This window comes from Protopterus annectens, chromosome 4.part1 (assembly GCF_019279795.1).
Source record: "Protopterus annectens isolate FY-2018-M chromosome 4.part1, PAN1.0, whole genome shotgun sequence".
Taxonomy (NCBI): domain Eukaryota; kingdom Metazoa; phylum Chordata; order Ceratodontiformes; family Protopteridae; genus Protopterus; species Protopterus annectens.
Window position 1 is genome coordinate 561,850,354 of NC_056734.1, and position 17,181 is coordinate 561,867,534.

At 46.5% G+C, this 17,181-nt stretch overlaps 1 protein-coding gene across 1 annotated transcript in view; it reads right to left on the reverse strand.

The window, feature by feature from the left end:
• The window catches only part of LOC122801252 (eukaryotic translation initiation factor 4 gamma 1-like), a 2,968,223-nt gene that overhangs the window by 470,249 nt on the left and 2,480,793 nt on the right, over nt 1-17,181 (reverse strand). The window contains exon 24 of the mRNA XM_044070804.1: nt 12,426-12,598. Within this exon, the coding sequence (XP_043926739.1) occupies nt 12,426-12,598 (173 nt within the window). The remainder of the gene's footprint in view (nt 1-12,425; nt 12,599-17,181) is intronic.

The following is a 17,181-nucleotide window of genomic DNA, read 5'->3' on the forward strand; positions in this document are numbered from 1 at the left end:
AGAAACCTTGCCTGAAGATTTAGCTATAAACTGAGAGCAGTCTCCCACAAAATCATTGCTTGTCTGCATAGAGGATAAGAATGCGTTCCCCCTTGCTTGTTGATGTACCACATGACAGTTGTGTTGTCTGTTAGAACCAACACCTGCCCTGGAAGAAGTAAATCCTTGAAAGCTATTAATGCAAATTGGACTGCTAACATCTCCTTCAAGTTGATATGTAGATGTTGAAGTCTGGCAGGCCACGTGTCTTGTACCCACTTTCCATTTAGATGAGCTCCCCAAGCTTTGTCTGAGGCATCTGTCGTTAGAATCTGACTCGCCTCTGGCCGGGTCACAGAGAGTCCCTTGTTTAGGTGACATTCCTGAGCCCACCACAAAAATTCCTTTTGAATGCAAGGTATTATCTGAATGACAGTGTCCATATCTTGGCAGTGCTGTGTCCATACATTCTTGAGATACCATTGTAGCTTCCTCATATGCAGTTTGGCATTGGGAAGTACCAGAATACAAGATGCCATGAACCCCAAGGCTTGAAGGACTGTCCTTGCAGTCAGCCTGGACTGACGAGACAATTGATGGAAGTAAAGAGAAAGATTCTTTTGTTTGTCCGGGGTCAAAAAGGCCATCTGGGATGCTGTATTCAGTCTCACACCCAGAAAGCACATGGCCTGAGAGGGTACTAGACTGGACTTTATTTCGTTCACAGAATACCCCAGGCATCTTAACACTGCTATCACATACTGTAAATGATGAAGAAGTTCGTCCTTTCCTTGGGCCAGAATCAGGCAATCGTCCAAATAAGGATAGATTTGTATTCCTCTTAGCCTGAAGAAAGCTATCACTGGAGCCAGAACCTTCGTGAACACTCTGGGCGCAGTAGATAAGCCAAAGGGCAATGCAGAGAACTGATAATGAGAAGTCTCAGCCCGAAAACGCAGATACTTTCTGCAACTGAGCCTGATAGGAACATGAAGGTAAGCCTCCTTGAGATCCAGAGTCACCATCCAGTGATCTTTGCCCAGCAGAGGTAAAAGCTGTTGTAACGTCAACATTTTGAACTTGGGAATGTCCAGATATGTGTTGAGGATAGATAAATCCAAGATTGGTCTCCACGTGTTCCCTTTCTTTGGTACTAGGAACAGGCGAGAATAAAATCCTAGGCCCACTTCTGGCAGAGGGACCGTTTGTATGGCCCTTATTTGAAGTAGCAGAGAAATTTGTTTGTGAGCCTCTAGTCTTTGCTGAGGAGGAACGTCCGGCATGCCTTTGAAAGGAGGCAAGGTATGGAAATAAAACTTGTAACCTCGGTGAATGATATCCAATACCCATTTGTCTTGGGTAATCAAATTCCAATTTTCCTTGAAGAGTGCCAACCTTCCTCCCAAAGGTGCTGCCAGGCAAGAAAGATCTGGCAGCTGAAAAGGTAGGTCATTGGGCCTGTTTACGAAAGGACTGGCCCCTGCCCTCACCCGAAGATTGTGCAGGTGAACTCCTGTTCTAGGTCTGAAAGAACTCTGAGCTCTGCCCCTACCACGTCTAGATCTACCCCTAGACTGAGAATCATAAGAAGGATACGTCCACCCCTTAGCAGGCCAATTCCTACTAAACTTCGGAGGCTGAACTTGCAAAAAATCTTTAACAGCCTGCATAGACTTAGCCTTGTCTTCCATTTTCTTCAAGACTGACTCCACAGGTGAACCAAACAACACATCAGACTGTAAAGGAGCATCCAAAATCCTTGTCTTAACATGGTCAGATAAATTTTGATCCCTCAGCCATGCCTGCTGAAGAACTGAACCAGTGGCAGCCACCCTAGACTAGGCCTGTACAGCATCAAAACCACATTGTAAAGAATGCTTACATACCTGTTCAGAAACATGCACCAAATCTTGTAATTCTTTACACTCAATGCCTTCCGCCAGAGCATCCACCTTAGACTTCAATTGAGAAAGAAGATAATTTTGATATTTCAACATATGAAACTGGCAATTCAAAGCCCTCATAGCTAAGGTAGAAGATGTATAGACTTTCTTTCCCCATCTATCCAAAGCTCTGGCCTCTTTATCTGGAGGAACCGGATTTTTTACAACAGAGGCCTTGACACCCTTAGGTCCCTGACTAACAGTTTCTGGGTCCGCCCTAGGACTCTTATAAAGATATTTATGAGCCTCAGGCACCCTGTAATACCTATCCGGTTTAACAGGAGCAGGAGGCAGAGAATCAGGATTAAGTGAAGCCTCTGCAAACACATCTTCCACAACATCCAGAACAGGGGTATAGCCAAGGGCCTATGCTGGGGTAAAAGCAAAAATTCCCTAAGCCTTTTCCTAGAATCAGAGAAGTCCTGACCTTCCCACTTAAAATGCTCCCTCATGGAATGAAGAGTCTCTGAAAAAGAAAAATCCTCTGGAGGAGAAGCAGAAGGAGTCAATCATCTGCATCAGAATCAGAATAAGGAGAGTACTCCTGCAAGTCTTCAGTCAAGACTCAGAAACATCCAAGCCTGCTCAAAACTCCCCAACTCTGGCTCCACCCTAGGCCTCTTATCAGGAGGGGGCAAAGAACCTCTAATCAGAGTAATCAAATCTTCTGCCATTTTAAGCATGTGCTTCTTGGGCACAGACCCTGCTGCACTAGGAGTGACACCAACAGAAGCTAAACCTGGCCTGCCTCTGGGAGAAGCCTTGGAAACAGAAGGAGAGGGCCTAACCACCCTAGGAAGGGAGGGGAGTACAGTAACCTGAGAAGCCCCTTCAGCCTGACCTGCCTCCTGAGAGGCCACATCCTGCAATATCAAAGTCTCCCCCTGGGACTCCAGAGAAGCCTCCGTCGGAACCACCGGTTCCACTGGCGCCTCTAAAGAACCGGCGTCCGGAACGGACGACTCTTCTTGCCTGGGTTTAACTGCTTTGTCTTTGCGCTTCTTCGAAGAAGCGGGCGCCAGAGAATCCGACGGCATATTATAATTGCACCGCTTCCCGAAGACCAGCCTAGCACAATCTAACCTTCGCTTAATAGTGCGCTTATTGAACCTAGCACAAAAGCGACACCCAACAACGTCGTGCTCAGGCCCCAAACAAGGAATACACAAAGAATGATAATCCCTATGCGGTATCTGCTTCCCACAAGAAATACAGTTATTCACTTTTTCTGACATCTGGTAAAACACTGAGGCAAGAAAAAAACAAAATATTCCCCAACGGGGTACTTAGCCAACTTTGATTCGGTCTGAAACTCCGAACTCGAAAAATTTCAGAACGCCGAACGGCACTTGCAACGCTGCTTCTGCATCGGACCATGCGGCAAAAAAGACTGAGGATATGACGTCGGTCATGCGCATTTGTACCCTGACGTCCTGATGTCAGTCTTAAGCGCCTTGACCGACGTCAGCCTAATACTTTGGTATTCGGGCCGACCGAGGACAGCGGACTACCCATATGTAAGGACTGCAGCAATGTGAGATGAAGAACATCGTGTTAGAGATGGACTTAAGAGTGGCCACACGAGTCGCAAATGTGCTTTTATCCGCGACCGTCATGGACTCTGGGGGGGCTGCAGCGCATTCCTTAATTAAGTCTCGCTGTAGCTTGAATGTGTGCCATATAGTTCAGCGCCCTTATGGAGAAGGTTGCTGAATAAAACATCCGCTTTCCAATGCAGTCCATTGCCCGAAATTCCTTATCCGGAGGATGGACCGAGGAACTCTCCTGTGCGAGTTCCTTCTTCGTGGCGGCCACCACAAACATGGCATCAACAGGGGACCCCTTAGCCCAGGACTGCCTATCTGCGGGGGGGCTAAGAACTTGGTCGTGACGTCTGGGGATTGGCTCCATGGTGTCTGTCTCTTTCCACGCCCTGGTAGTGATTAAGTCCACCAGGGGGTCAGACAGGGGGGACACCCAGGAGGTAGACGGGCCTGCCTCAAATGCCTCCAGGAACACAGATTCATCTGAGGAAGGTTTTTGGGCAGACCACTCCCCTCTAAATACACATTTCCATGATGTCTCCAAAGGAGACATCCTCGGAGGGGGGTGACCTTGGGGAACCTTCCCCTTCATCCAAATACGTATCCGTGGTGAGGGACTGAGGGGAGTCCAGGTGCCTCCTTTTACACTGCCGTTTGCGAGGCACCTCCTCGGTGGGACTGTCCGAGGAGGGCTCACCCACGGGGTCCTGTTCCTCCAAGGGAACTAACTGGAGGGTTTGAGCAGGCTGTCCCATAGGATGGATGATGGAGGAGGACAGACCCACATGCATAGGGGGAGCGGGAGGATCCGAGGCCCGGACCGGGGATCTGGAAGACCTCGAAAGCAACCTCTCCACTACCTCAAAAGCCGAAGGAGAACTACTTTCCCCATGCTCCGAAAGTAGTCTCCTTAGCTACGAAGCAGGGATCGGCGTCGGAGCCGAAGCAGTCTGATCAGAGAGAGAAGTGTGCTCCGACCTAAACTGCACCGGAGACGCACCAATCCCCACAGATCAGATGCTCAGCCCAGAGAGCTAGGATAAGACACGCTCGAGGGTACGGTCGGCGAAGATACCGAAACTATCGGCGCCGACGAAACCCCGGCTCCGAAAGGGCCCGGATCCGATGACTCCAAAACCATAAAGCAGGTCGGAGAAGGAGTGATCAGAGCAAAGAGGGGCTGCGCCCCCCCCCCCTGAGGGGGGGGGGGGCAAGAGCACCCCCATCTGCATCTGGGTCTGCAGGAATCGATGCATCATCCGATCTATGTGTCGGTAAGGCTCCTGGTCGATCTAGAGGAAGTCCTCGAGGCGGGCCGGGAGGGCCGCCTCGACTACCTCGAAGGAGACCGGTGCTCCTCCGGCGAGAAACAAGGCGAACGGAGCTGAGAGGGGGAGGATCCGGAGACCCTCGAGGGAGAGTTAACTTTCGATGGGGGGGGGCTGAGGGGTGAGCCTCAGCCCGCCTTTTATGAGACCTGTGCTTATCTTTCTCTTTATGTCTCTTATCTTTAGAGACAGAAGCACTATAGTCCCCCGAACCCTGCACAGCAGAGGGAGTTAGAGTCCCAGGCAGAGCGGGGGGAGCTAAAGGCACCGGGGCTACGGAAGCAGCCTGAGCCTTCGAGGGGGATGAAGAAGAAGCAGAGTCCTGGGGAAGTAAGCCTGCCAGGATCAGCTTGTTTTTTCTGTCCCTAATTGCCCAGGGATTAAAGGCTGCACAAACTTGGCAAGCCATTGATAAATGGGCCACTCCCAGGCACAAAACGCACCGAGTGTGGCCATCAGCTGGGGAAAGCTTATGGCCACACTCAGAGCACTTAGAAAAAACGGCCTTGGGCCCTTCAGCCATCACAGATACACACACCCAAAACCTAAGGGGGGAGGGGAACAACACGCGACGCTAACGACTACGAATAAAACTACCACAGAAAAGGGATTCCAATACTCTAATTCTACTAGGGGAACTGACACCACAATACACGCTAACTAAAAATTTAAATTTAAAGATATTTTCGCAGACAGAAAAAAGGAAGGTAACAATCTCACCAAGCCTACGGAGCTCTTCACAAGTAGCTGCTTCAGCTGCGCAAACTCGATCTGAGGTAATACAGTAGGCAGCGGGGGATTATGGGTAGGGGGAGGAGCTAGGAGCTCAGATAGTACAGTTTTGTACCTACCATAAATGTAGATGTTCGAGGATCCCATTGCTGCAGTCCTTACTATTGGGTATAGTCCGCATCCAGTCGGCCCGAATACCAGAGTATAAGGCTGACGTCGGTCAGGGCGCATTAGACTGACGTCAGTACGTCAGGGTACTAATGCGCATGACCGACGTCATATCCTCAGTCTTTTCTTGCCCCAGATGTCAGAAGACCCTAAAAAGACAAGGCCCAAAATACCTGCACCAAAAATATGCACAATATATACAAGAACATATACAAAAAATATAAGCATGAAACCCACCTACACAACCACCCCTAAACACAGAGGGGAAGGAGGGAGGGATTGGACTGCAGCAATGGGATCCTCGAACATCTACATTTATGGTAGGTACAAAACTGTACTATGTTCTTCGTTCCCCATTGCTGCAGTCCTTACTATTGGGTAGAATCCCAAAGCAGAGGTAAGGGAGGCTGGCAAATCATAAAGAAGCAGGAGCTGACAACATGCCTTGCAAAACAGCTGTGGCAAAACCAGCCCTAGACTTAGAGTAGATAGGAAGGTGATAATGCTTAGAGAAAGTATGCACTGAACTCCAAGTAGCTGCTTCCAAAATATCCTTAGTTGCCACCCCCCTTAGAAATGCTGTTGTAGTGGCAGCAGCCCTAGTGGAATGAGGCCTAATCCCAGCTGGAATCTCTTTGCCATGATGGGAATAACAAAATGCAATGCAAAAGCCAATCCACCTAGAAATAGTTTGTTTTGACACAGGCTTGCCCTGAACTCAAAGCAAAAGAAACAAACAACTGCTGAGACTGCCTAAAATCCTTAGTCCTGCTTAAATAATAACGCAATTGCCTGTGTACATCTAAAGTGTGCAAAATCTTTTCCCCTTTATCTTGGGGGTCTGCATAAAAAGTAGGCAAATGAATAGTCTGGTTTAAAGCCACACTAGAAACCACGTTAGGCATAAAGGAAGGATTAGTACGTAATGATACCCTATCCTTATGGAAAATCAAAAATGGCTCTACTGCCATAAGGGCCTGCAACTCAGACACCCTTCTTGCAGAAGTAATAGCCAACAGAAAAGCAGTCTTCCATGACAAGTATTTCAATTCAGCAGTAGCCGCAGGCTCAAAAGGTTGTAGAGTAAGTTTTCCAACACAAAATTGAGATCCCAAGCAGGAGTAGGAGCTCTCGTGGGGCCTTATATTCTTTGCCCCTCTAAGAAACTGCTTGAACAAAGGATGTGAAAACAATGGTGGGTCACAATCATAGTGAGCTGAAATTGCTGCAGCATGAATCTTAATAGAAGAGAAGGACAAACCTTTGTCCAATAACTCAGTAAGGTATTGAAGAGCCGCACTCAAATTAGGCTCAGAAACCTGCAAATTCTTTGCTGTACTCCAAAATAAAAATCTCTTCCATTTTTCTGCGTACACTTTCCTTGTACTAGGCCTTCTAGCTTCCATAATCACATTTAAAACTTGTTGAGGAAGTTGAGACCTGCTGTGTTTCAACACAGAATATGCCAGGCTGTTAGATGAAGAGAGTGAAGCTTGACATTGAGCAGATGACCATCCTGCTGAGATAACAGATGAGGAATCAGAGGCAAAGGCCATGGAGGCTTCCTTACCAGACTCCGGAGGAGTGGGTACCAGTGTTGCGAGGCCAATCTGGAGCTATCAAAATCATCCTTGGCCTGTCTTGTCTGACCTTTAATAGTACCTTTGGAAGAAGAGGTAGAGGAGGAAAGGCATACACATGAAGGTTTTTCCAACTGAAAGACAGAGCATCCACTTTCCAAGCTGTGTGATGAAACCCCTTTGTGCAATACTGTGGCAGCTGGTGGTTTAGTGGAGAAGCGAACAGATCTATGTCTGGAGTTCCCCATGACACTGTCAATTTTTGAAATACATGAAGATCCAGTTTCCACTCGTGGGGATCCATGATTTGTCTGCTTAACACATCTGCTAAGGAGTTCTGTGCTCCTGGCAGAAACCTTGCCTGAAGAGTTAGTTGCAAGCTGAGCGCAGTCTCCCATAAAATCATTGCTTGCCTGCATAGAGGATAAGAATGTGTTCCCCCTTGCTTGTTGATGTACCACATGACAGTTGTGTTGTCTGTTAGAATCAACACCTGCCCTGGAAGAAGTAACTCCTTGAAAGCCATTAATGCAAACTGGACTGCTAACATCTCCTTCATGTTGATATGTAGATGCAGTAGTCTGGCAGGCCACTTGTCTTGTATCCACTTTCCATTTAGATGAGCTCCCCAAGCAATGTCAGAGGCATCTGTCGTTAAAATCTGACTCGCCTCTGGCCGGGTCACAGAGAGTCCCTTGTTTAGGTGACATTCCTGAGCCCACCACAAAAATTCTTTTTGAAGGCAAGGTATTATTTGAATGACAGTGTCCAAATCCTGGCAGTGCTGTGTCCATACATTTTTGAGATACCATTGTAGCTTCCTCATATGCAGTTTGGCATTGGGAAGCACCAGAATACAAGATGCCATGAACCCTAATGCTTGAAGGACTGTCCTTGCAGTCAGCACGGACTGATGAGATAGGTGACGGAAGTAGTGTGATAGACTCTGTTGTTTGTCCGGGGTTAAAAAGGCCATCTGGGCTGCTGTATTCAGTCTCACACCCAGAAAGCACATGTCTTGAGAGGGTACTAGACTGGACTTTATTTCGTTCACAGAATACCCTAGGCATCTTAGCACTGCTATAACATGTTCCAGATGCTGTACAAGGTCTTCCTTTTCTTGAGCCAGAATCAGGCAGTCGTCCAAGTAAGGATAGATTTGAATTCCTTGAAGCCTGAAGTAAGCTATCACTGGAGCCAGAACCTTTGTGAATACTCTGGGCGCAGTAGATAAGCCAAAGGGCAATGCAGAGAACTGATAATGAGAATTTCCAGCTCGAAACCGCAGATACTGCCTGCAACTTAGCCTTATAGGCACATGAAGGTAAGCTTCCTTGAGATCTAAAGTTACCATCCAGTGATCTTTGCCCAGCAGAGGTAAAAGCTGTTGTAACGTCAACATCTTGAACTTGGGAATGTCCAGATAAGTGTTGAGGAGAGATAAATCCAAAATTGGTCTCCACGTGTTCCCCTTCTTTGGTACTAGGAACAGGCGAGAATAAAATCCTAGGCCCCTTTCTGATACAGGGACTGGCTGAATGGCCCCCATCTGGAGTAACTGAGAAACTTGTTTGTGAGCCTCTTTTCTTTGTGGAGGAGGAACGTCTGGCATGCCTTTGAAAGGGGGCATTGTATGGAAATAAAATCTGTAACCGTGGTGAATGATATCCAACACCCATTTGTCTTGAGTAATTAAATCCCAATTTTCTTTGAAAAGAGACAGTCTTCCTCCCAAAGGAGCTGCCAGACGAGAATCCACTGGCAGCTGAAAAGACAGGTCATTGGGTCTGTTCTGAAAGGACTGACCCTGCCCTCACCAGAAGTCTGAGCAGGTGAACTCCTGTTCTAGGCCTAAAGAACCTTGAGCCCTGCCCCTACCACGTCTAGACCTACCCCTAGACTGGGAATCATAAGCAGGATATGTCCACCCTTTAGCAGGCCAATTTCTACTAAACTTCGGTGGCTGCACCTGTAAAAAATCTTTAACAGTTTGCATAGACTTAGCTTTGTCCTCCATTTTCTTTAAAACTGCTTCCACAGGCGATCCAAACAACACATCAGACTGTAAAGGAGCATCCAAAATCCTTGTCTTAACATGCTCAGCTAAATTCTGATCCTTCAACCAGGCATGCCTGCGAAGAACAGAACTAGTAGCGGCCACCCTCGAGGAGGCCTGTACAGCATCAAAACCACATTGCAAAGAATGCTTACCCACTTGTTCAGACACATGAACCAAATCCAGCAACTCTTTACACTCAAAACCTCCCGCCAAAGCATCCACCTTAGATTTCAATTGTGAAAGGAGGTAATTCTGATATTTTAGCATGTGAAACTGACAATTCAATGCTCTCATGGCTAGAGTGGAAGAAGTATACACTTTCTTTCCCCACCTATCCAAAGCCCTTGCCTCTTTATCAGTGGGAACAGGATTTTTAACCACAGAAGCTTTAACACCTTTAGGACCTTGAGAAATAGTTTCTGGGTCCGCCCTAGGACTCTTAAACAAATACTTATGAGCTTCGGGCACCCTATAATACCTATCAGGCTTAACAGGAGCAGGAGGCAAAGAATCAGGGTTCAGGGAAGCCTCTGCAAAAACATCTTCCATCACATTCAACACAGGAGGAATAGCTAAGGGCCTATGCTGGGGTAAAAACAAGAATTCCCTAAGCCTTTTCCTGGAATCAGAGTAATCCTGGCCTTCCCATTTAAAGTGCTCCCTCATGGAATGCAGAGTCTCTGAAAATGAGAAATCCTCAGGAGGAGTAGCTGTAGGAGTGGAATCATCCACATCAGAATCAGAATAAGTAGGATACTCCTGCAAGTCTTCCATGAAGACCCTGAAGCCTCTGAACACTGTTCAAAACAATCAAACTCTGGTTCCACCCTAGGCCTCTTATCAGGCATAGAACCTCTAATCATAGTAATCAAATCTTCTGCCATTTTAAGCATATGTTTCTTAGGTACAGAACCCGAAATGCTAGGAGAAGCCCCTACTGAAGCTAAACTAGGCCTACCTCTCAAAGAAGTTTTGGCAACAGAAGGAGAGGCTCTAACTACCTTGGGAAGAGAGGGAAGAACAGTCACCTGAGAAGCCCCTCAGCCTGGCCTACCTCCTGAGAAGGCACATCCTGTAACAGTAAAGTTTCTGCCTGGGACTCCATGGAAACTCCTGGCAAAACCTCTGGCTCCACTGAGCCACCTAAAGAACCGGCGTCCGGGACTGCCGGTTCATCAACCCTAGGCTTCGCTGTTTTGTCCTTGCGCTTCTTGGACGAAGCGGGCGTCGGAGCATCCGACGGCATTTTATAATTGCAACGCTTCCCAAACACTAACCTGGCACAGTCTAACCTCCTCTTAATAGTGCGTTTGTTAAACCTAGCACAAGAGCGGCAACCAACAACGTCGTGCTCAGGCCCTAAACAAGGTATACACAAGGTATGGTAATCCCTATGAGGTATCTGTTTCCCACAAGAAATACAGTTATTCACTTTTCTGACATCCGGTAAAATACTGAGGCAAGAAAAAACCAAAATGTTCCCCAACGGGGTACTTAGCCAACTCTGTTTCGGTCTGAAACTCCGGTCTCGGAAAGATTTCAGAACGCCAACCTGCACTCGCAAAACTGCTTCTGCATCGGACCACGCGGCAAAAAAGACTGAGGATATGACGTCGGTCATGCGCATTAGTACCCTGACGTACTGACGTCAGTCTAATGCGCCCTGACCGACGTCAGCCTTATACTCTGGTATTCGGGCCGACTGGATGCGGACTATACCCAATAGTAAGGACTGCAGCAATGGGGAACGAAGAACATCTTTTAGTTAGTGAAGCCGACGGCTCGGATCCGAGGTCGGATCAGATACCCACAGGTTGCAGAACAAATGAAGTAACTACTTAAGATCATTAGCTAGTTTTGCTCTAGGAAAAGGAAAGTACCAACAGGTTAATTCACAGAGAACTTCATTAGTCTAAGGGCCTGTACTCAAGCAAAGTCAGTTGGAGGAGAGGATCCTTGCCTCCTTACCTACTTCAAAAATGAAAAAACTCAAATCTCTACTAAACAGAAATCTATACCCAGGCAACCTCTGGCAGGGGCAAACTATGAGGTCATCAAACATGTAAGGAAGCCACTGAAATGTAAATGCATGTCGGGTGGTACTCAAGAGATTCTCAGCACTCTGGTTCTGCATTGTGGGAGAGGTGCTACAGGTTTCTGACAGTTTAGTTATCTACTGTTAAATCTTTAAACCCAAACCCTCTTCTGAAGTAGAGCTTGACACGAGCTTTGATTTGGCAAGAGGAGGGCTCAAAAAGGTACAGACACTGAAGAGGAGCCTGCTAGCAAAGTGCAACTGGAAATTCAGGTCCAACATCTTGATCGTGGACATAATGAGACCAGGACCACACAATGAATTCTGCTGTATCTTAAGCAATACTGCAGCTAAGGACACATTTTCTCATCGCAAAAAGGGGAGCATGAGAAAATTCCTCCTCCAACCAGCAACTGCGTCTTGATAGGACCTTTGCCTGTAAAAAAAAAAAAAAAAAAAAGACGTTTCTTGAATTTTTATTTCATTTCTTCCTTGGATGTCTTCTGCAAGACCTTCAGAGCAGCCAATGTGACATTTAGCTAAAGATTTGAAGAAAAAACTCACAAAAATTACTAAGTCACACATTTTATTTAGTCCAGAACAAAATAGTGGGAAGGACCAAACAGGAAACCAGAGAAGCTACTTAAAAGTTCTTTCAATGTGTTACAACAATGCAAAGTTATACCTGCAGAGATGCCTGCAACATGCTGCACTGAGAGTTCTTGGGATCATGACTGGTAGAAACAGGACAAATTCAATGCTGCTTTAAAAAATAATTTGCCACAGACTTGATATTGAGTAATTAGAACATATCACGAAGGACAGTGACATGTAATTGAAAGGGGTTGAAAGGTTCCTTGCAAAGTAAATGATTTACAACAGGAGTCCGAAACAAAATACCAATTGTCTTTGTTCAATATGTTTAGAAACGTGCGAGATTAAGTCACAAAACTGACTGCTGAATGACTTCAGACAAGGCCTAACTGGTAGCATTAAAAAGATGTGCTACGTTATTGTTTTTTTTAAATAGTCAAGTAATGCTATGAATAAAACTCACCCTTTGTAGTACTGATCTCTGGGAAGTATGCCAACTTTAACCAACTGGTGCAGAAGAAGACCCATATGCTCTCGGGCTATTGTACTCCTTTCCAGTGTTGACTCAATACCATCTCTGACAAAAATGTAGAGATGCTGTGCAGAATTCATTTCCTGCACACACTGCACAGCTTCCTGAAAAAAAAGAAAGAAAATTACACTTCCACTCATTACTACAGGGTCACAACATTGAAAAAAATAAACTTGTTTATTCAAAAATGTAATACTAAAATTCAACTCCAAGGATACTAATAAACCCTTATACAGAACCATGCTAGCTCCAAAATGTTATACTGCTCTATCAAAGACTTCATAAACAAATGCGTTCAGAAAGTTACTGAACTAAAGGCAAAACCATCCTCGTGGGAAATATGGCAAACCTTTTTTTATCTCCTAGTTCAGCTATATTTCTCTGAAGGTACTGTACCTTGAGAATGAACACCAATTGTGCATGCGATGATATCACATAAGTAGGACAGTGTACCTAGTCATTTAACTCACCAGTACTCCAAGGACCATGTGAGCACATTCCTACAAACAGTAAGGATACCTAACCTTATGCAGCTATGTAACAGTGACATCTTTATCAGATGGTCTATAATAGGACCCCCTCCCTTGGGGGTTTTGTCCTCTCTTGTTCCAATTTTTTTCTCCAAAATCTGGGTGCTGCCACACAATGAACTAGGAATGTGCACCAGGCTCCTGAGCTCACCTCCTCTTCCAGAGAACACGCTACATAGAAACCATGGAAAATATAAAAAGACCTACACTAAGTATTATAGATATATGAAGGGGCTGGATAAGCCATTAGGGATGGTGGGAAGGTATCTGGGACCCATTAAAGAACTTAGCACATTAGCCGATATACTAAGTAGGACTGTTTAAGCAAAGTCACTAACAGTTGAAATTCTCTCTCCAACACTGCCACCAACAAACATCCTTAATACAACATGCAGAAGATTCCACAAACACCTGACATGACACATCTCAAAAAATTACTAAGGAAATTTTTAGCAGATAGTAAAACATGGCTTTGTAACTCCACTCATGTTCAACCCTAAACTATACCTCTCATGAGAAACAAAATGTAACCCTTTCTTTTAATAGTACAACCAGTAAAGTCACTTCTCAAAACAAATTTGGGATAATGTTAAATTTGACCTGTATATACAAAATTACACAAAAAAAAATCACCACACACTATGGATGCTTTACAGAGCCAAAAACTTTCGCCAACACAACTAAAAAGGAAAGTGGTGTAAAATCTTACCATAACCATAGATGTGTCTCTCTTCCATGTTGCAGTATTCTACTTGTGGGTTTTTACCCTTCCTCCCCTCCAATTAATCTGGCTAGGTTTTCCTAAGATTTTCAGTCCCTCTTGGTGCGGAAGTCTGACGTGGCAGCAGGTATGTGGGCCATAAAGGTGACGTCTGGACACACCAGCCCTCAGAACATAAGCCCCAGTCAGAGCCAGTCCTATGAGGACATAAGCTGTCCAGTGTCACCCAGGAGAACAAGTGCAGTAATACAAGAGGGGAAGGTGGGAGGGAAGGAATACTGCAACATGGAAGAGGATATCTATGGTTATGGTAAGATTTTACACAACTTTCCTATGTCCTATTCATATGTTGCAGTATTCTACTTGTGGGTGAGTACTACAGCTCACTAAAGAATGGGAGGTGGCCTAGAAGTTTCCAGGAATCAGTGCAGGACAGCCCTGGAAAACCCTGCCAGGCTATGGAGATATGGTCCACAGTCAGTAGTGTTTGGTGAAGCTGTGTACTGAGGACCAAGTGGCTGCCTCAAGTATGGCGTTTGTGTCCAACCCTTTAAAGAAGGCTCCAGAAGAGGCCATTGCTCAGGTGGAGTGGGTCTTGACATTGCCCTGCAAGGTCTTGCCATGGTATAGGTAGCAGAAAGAAATGGCCCGGGTGATTCAGGCCGAAATGTTTTTTGCTCGCTCACTTGTTTCCCCAAGGCCGTGGGGTGGAAGGAGACAAATAGCTTGTCAGATTTGTTAAAAGGTTTGGTTTCATGTAGATAAAGCCTAAGTTGTCTGTGGACGTCTAGGGAATGCAGCACTCTCACTATCCCCCTGTGGGTTGGGGACGAAGGTAGGCAGGTGAATGGCCTGGTTCAAGGATAGGTCATTCACTTGAGGGTCACCCTGCCCAGGTGGAAAATTAAGAAAGGTGGAATAGCCAAAAGAGCTTGCAATTCAGAAACCCTTCTGGCAGAGGTCAGAGATACCAGCAATACAGTTTTCCATGTGCAAAACTTTAAGAGGGCCTTGTCTGCTGGTTCAAAAGGAGCTAGAGTGAGTTTCTCTAGAACATAGTAAAAGGTCCCAGGGAGGTGGTCTCATGTGCAGCAATACATCCTTGAGGAAAAGTTTGGAGGGGAGTCTGGATACAAGGAGTGGAACCATGGGAAGGCAGGCAGAGATGGCAAATAAGTGTGCCTTCAGGGATGAGTAAGACAACCCTGTTTGCAGGAGTTCATACAGGTACGGACAGGATGAGAGGCATATAGCTTTCCAGTGGATCCAACTGCCTTTTGTGACACCAGATAGAAAACCTTTTCCATTTTGAGATGGGATTTCCTAGTGTTAGGTTTCCTGGCCTCCTGCAGGACATCGTGCACGTCCTAGTTATATAGGTGTCTGAAGGGGATCAAAATCCTATATGCCACATGGTGAGGTGTAGGGATTGACACTGTGGGCGGATCCGAGTCCCCCTGTGCTGTATGAGCAGGTCCACTGAGGGGGGTAACTTCAGGTGAAGGGGGAACCAATGCGGCCTTGGCCAGTAGGGAGTCGCCAGCAAGATTTTCAGACAGTCCTGCTGAATTTTTAGAATCAGAAGGAAAAGGGGAATGCATACAGGAATTTCCCCTTCCATGTTAATGAGAAGGCATCTTTTGCTAATGCCTTGGAGGTCTAATGTCCGGATGCAGTAGCCAGGAAGTTGCCTGTTTATGGAGGAGGTGAACAGTTTATTTGCGGAATACCCCACCTGTGGACCAGAATAAAGAATACATCCCTTTGCAGCACCCATTCATGGCTGTTTGAAATGGTTCTGCTTAGGTGATCTGCCTGGGAGTTGTGCAGGGATAGAATGTAGGCTGCCTGGAGGGAAATCCCCTAAGAGGTACCCAGTTCTCACACCTGCAGAGCTAATCTGCATAGAAGGTGAGACTTTGTGTCCCTGCTTGTTGTGATACCACAGAACTGTAGTGTTGCCAGTTACTTTTAGAGGCCCTTGCTCTAGGTAAGGCTGGAAGGCTTGTACAGCGCGGAGGATGGCCCTCATTTCTCTGACGTTTATATATTCTCATTTGTGTCTGTACACAAATCTTGTACTTTCCTTTCTTCCAGAATTGCTCCCCAGCCCAGATCTGAGGCATCTGAGTGAATGGTCTGGGACAGAGAGGGTGTTTGCAGTGGGATGCCTGGGTTCTGGGCTACCTGAGAAACCCACCACTTCAGCTCCTGATGTAAACAGGGGAGCAGTGGAATTCTGAACTCCAACGGGTGGGAGTGCAGGGTCCACATCAACCGAAGGTACTGCAAATTCCTCATATGCATCCTTGCTAGGGGTAGCATGGGAATGGTAGCTGCCATGTAGCCTAACAGCCTCAGGACCGGTCTTGCAGTTAGCTCCGTAGTTTTCAGGGCTGCAAGAAGGTGGCGTGAAAGGGATATCACCTTTTCTGTTGGGAGGAAGGCCTTCATGAGGTCTCTTGTGATCCAGCAACCCAGGAAGACAATGTCCTGTGTGGGACTAAGGTGAGATTTTCGGTAGTTTCTCAGGAATCCCAGAGACTGTAGAAGTATCAAGGTGGTCCTGGCAGAGTCTTAGAATAGTTGTCTTGTCTTCTGCCTGGATTAGAAGATCATCTAAGTATGGGAATATCTGAATTCCTTTTGCCCTGCAATAGGCAATGGCTGGAGCCAGGCATTTTGTAAATATCCTGTAGGCAGTAGAAAGTCCAAAGGGCAAGGCACAGACATGAAAGTGAAATGAGCCCGTCATGAACCCGAGGTATTTTCTGAAAGTGGGCTTAATATTTATGTGAAAGTAGGCATCCTTTATGTCCAGGGTAGCCATGAAGCCCTGAAGAAGGATGAGAGGAAAGAGTAGGGAGGGTGAGCATCCTGAAGATAGGAACTCAAAGGAAGGATTGAGGCGAGAGAGGTCTAAGATTGGCCTCCATGGTCCTTCCTTTCTGGGCACCAAAGATTCTTGAGTAGAATTCTTTTCTTTATTCTGGTGGAGGTACTGATTCTATGGTGCCTTGTAGCAGTAGGGTTTGCAGGATCTGATGGAGAAGGGGTACCTGGCTGGGAGGAAGCAGCGGGATGCCCTGTTTTGTGCATGTGTGTGTGTGTGGGAGGGGTGATACAGGTCAAAGTATCCATTCTGAATGATGGACAGAACACATTTGTCTGTGGCAATGGGAGAGCATGTAGGGAGACAGTGAGAGGCAAATGGATAGGGTAATGGTGAAAGGGGGTGGGGGCTGTAGTATTGGCAGGCAGTCAGACACTACCTACCCTATCAGGAAAGGAGGGCCTTTAGCTGGAGGGCTGAGAAGGTCTAGCCTGAGGAGGTTGCCTTCTAGGGGGTCTTCTAGACCTAGGCAGAGCTGTGGGCCTGGAGGTTTTCCTGGTGAACGGTGTCTTGGCTGGGTAGTTCCCTCTGGAACCTGGGAAT